This window comes from Nannospalax galili, unplaced genomic scaffold (genome assembly GCF_000622305.1).
Source record: "Nannospalax galili isolate Female #2095 unplaced genomic scaffold, S.galili_v1.0 scaffold488, whole genome shotgun sequence".
Classification (NCBI taxonomy): domain Eukaryota; kingdom Metazoa; phylum Chordata; class Mammalia; order Rodentia; family Spalacidae; genus Nannospalax; species Nannospalax galili.
In genome coordinates this window covers 2,360,118-2,362,965 of record NW_008360316.1, presented here as the reverse complement: position 1 = coordinate 2,362,965, position 2,848 = coordinate 2,360,118, and the positions used below count along the sequence as shown (strand labels likewise).

General features: G+C 39.6%; 1 protein-coding gene across 3 annotated transcripts in view; it reads right to left on the bottom strand.

Annotated features, from left to right (window-relative positions):
* Positions 1 to 2,848, bottom strand: part of Cab39l (calcium binding protein 39 like) — a 170,557-nt gene that overhangs the window by 20,252 nt on the left and 147,457 nt on the right. For all 3 annotated transcript variants that reach the window (XM_008824982.3, XM_008824983.3, XM_008824984.2), the window contains one exon: positions 1,795 to 1,938. In XM_008824982.3, the coding sequence (XP_008823204.1) occupies positions 1,795 to 1,938 (144 nt within the window). The remainder of the gene's footprint in view (positions 1 to 1,794; positions 1,939 to 2,848) is intronic.

Sequence of the window (2,848 nt, the reverse complement as noted above, 5' to 3'; positions counted from 1 at the left end):
TAATTTTGAAAGAGATGTACTCTAGCTCAGAAAAATGTTATTGAATAGGTTAATGCTGTTGTAATGAAATGCTTCTTCTAATAAACAAAAAAAAAAAGAAAACAAAAACAACAACCACAACAAAAAAAACTATACCTTCTTAACATTTGCTGATTTCACTCAATAAAATGTGCCTGAGGCCTAGCTACATCTTAGCTCTTACTACCTGGCAAGGTAGAGAACACTACCTCGGTCTTCAGAATGGTTGTAGATGATTTGTGCCTTTCCCACCAGGCACATTTCATAATCAGCCTGTCAAGGTGCAGGAAAAATTCAATTAGGATTTCATGAGGAATTGAATGGAACTTATTAATTACTCTAATGGCTTTTTGGACAATAAGTATATAACAGCTGAAAGACTGATTAGTTTTTTGGTTTTTTTTTGGTCTTTTTGAGACAGGGTCTCTCTGTAGCCCCAGCTGACCTGGAACTCACTATGTAGACCAGGCAGGCCTTGAACTCAGAGATCCACCTGCCTCTGCCTCCCCAGTGCTGGAATCAAAGGAGTGCACCACCACACCCAGCTGACTAAAGTTTTTTAACCTCTCAAAGTGAACAATACATCATAAACTGCTATGTCTCCCACTAACAGACATGAATTCTGTCACTGAATGTGACAAAATTCCTTAAGCATTCTGAGCTATTATGAGAAAATAATCCTAAACGTGGAGATGGCTTGTCAGACGCATAAAATTGCATTGCAGCATTACTTACAGTAATGAAACTTAGTTATCAATAATATAGGACTACTTACACTAGGATAAAAATGTCCAGTGATGAACTGTGATGCCAATAAAACTATATGTTGTAATGCTGAAAAATGCTTACTTATGGTACAGCATGACTCAATTAAAACTTAGAATATCAGTTGTTCGTATAACACGGATACAGCTATAGAAAAGCCGCACAAATGTGTGCACAGGAAAATAAAAACGACTAAAATGTTTCTAGTAGTTAGGAATATGGGAGCACAGGTTACACTTTTTCTGCCTATATATTTAAGTCTATTACCTAAAATTCCTGGGTTATTACTTTTATATCAAGGGAAAACATTTTTAAAAAACAAACCTATTTCTAAATCAGTAATAATCAAGTGGCCCTGGGTGCTGGATGCATCCTCAGGGCTCCCTTCAGGTCTGAGAGAGGAGACTGAGGAAAGCAGAGGATAGTACTCGGGACTTGGAGCTCAGTCTCTCAGCACCTTAGTAATGTGGAGGGGAGGGCGGGGGGAGATAATGGAGAGGCTTTTTTTTTTTTTTTTTAGGAGAGAAGGGAGCGTGGAGCTGCGGAGTGGTGGCAGGGCCTCCACAAAGTTTAGCTTCACTGGGTTTTCCATTTACTTGGTTTCCAGTGAACACTGGGGTGGTCTTTACCAGTGAACTTCATGTATTTTTCAATGGATTTGAATTTGAAAATGACTGTTAAATCTTACTGCAGGCACTGGGTTACAGGCCCCCTGAGGTTAGGCCAGCTTGTTGTAGACGTGAAATTTCTCTGAATTTGCCTAATCATAGCTAGCACTCAAGTAATGATCTTATGCAATTAGATTAATGGGAGAATATAATCTACAAGCAAATACAAAAAGGAAGAAGTATACAGAGATGTGGATTAATTAGCAAACCTTTTATAGATAACTGGGCATTCATTAAAGCAGTTCTAAAACTTCCCTGAAATTTGCAAAACAGAAACCTTAACTTTCTCTCAAGTAGCATCTGAAACTGGGAAAACATACATACAGCATTGCTGCCTCCTCACCTTAAAGACATGGAAGGCTTCGAACTGGATGTTAGGGCTTTTGTCTCGAAGCAGGTTCATCATCAGTTTCAGGTTTTCCGGCTTGCTGATGTACTTGGTCATAGTGGCGAAATTGTGGCGGTCCAGGATCAGCTCACCTAGCAGCTGTGAAGGAGCACAAAGCCGGGGTCATGATCGAATGCTTCATATATATGGAACCAAAATAAATAAATAAACATAAGAATGGCACTATAAAGAGAACAGAGAGCTGTGAAGTACATCCTAACGAACAGGTACACGCCAAGCACAGTGGCACGTGCTATGTACCAGCGATTCAGGAGGCTGAGGCAGGAAGATCACCTGAGCCTAAAGAGCTGGAGAGGATCCTGGGGAGTCTAGTGAGAATCCAAAGGGAGCGGCGTTTATTACTTCTTCAAGATTTCGGGAGGTTTTGCTGATGCTAGCTCTTTGTGCAGCTCTTTCAGTCAGTCACTGCTGAAGTAGAATAGGAGACAGCCTGACACAATCTGTTTGCATCATTTCTTTTCTTTGTTTTTATATTTTATTCACTATTTTTATTTTATGTGTATGAGTGTATTGCTTGCAATGCCCTCGGAGGTCAGAAGAAGGGGTCGGATCACCTGGAACTGGAGTTACAGACAGTTGTTAGTTGCCATGTGGGTGCTAGGAATTGAACCCAGGTCCTCTATAAGAACAGTCAGTGCTCCTGACAGCTGAGTCATTTCTCTAGCCCCTCTTACCTTATTTCTGATTTTTACTATAAAATCTGATCTAACAATAGGAAAAAAAAAATCACTGACCGTGAATCTATCTAAAATATTTTAAACGCGGGAAATTTTCTTTTCCCTTCTGCCATGTGGGTGCTAGGAATTGAACCCAGGTCCTCTATAAGAACAGTCAGTGCTCCTGACAGCTGAGTCATTTCTCTAGCCCCTCTTACCTTATTTCTGATTTTTACTATAAAATCTGATCTAACAATAGGAAAAAAAAAATCACTGACCGTGAATCTATCTAAAATATTTTAAACGCGGGAAATTTTCTTTTCCCTTCAAAT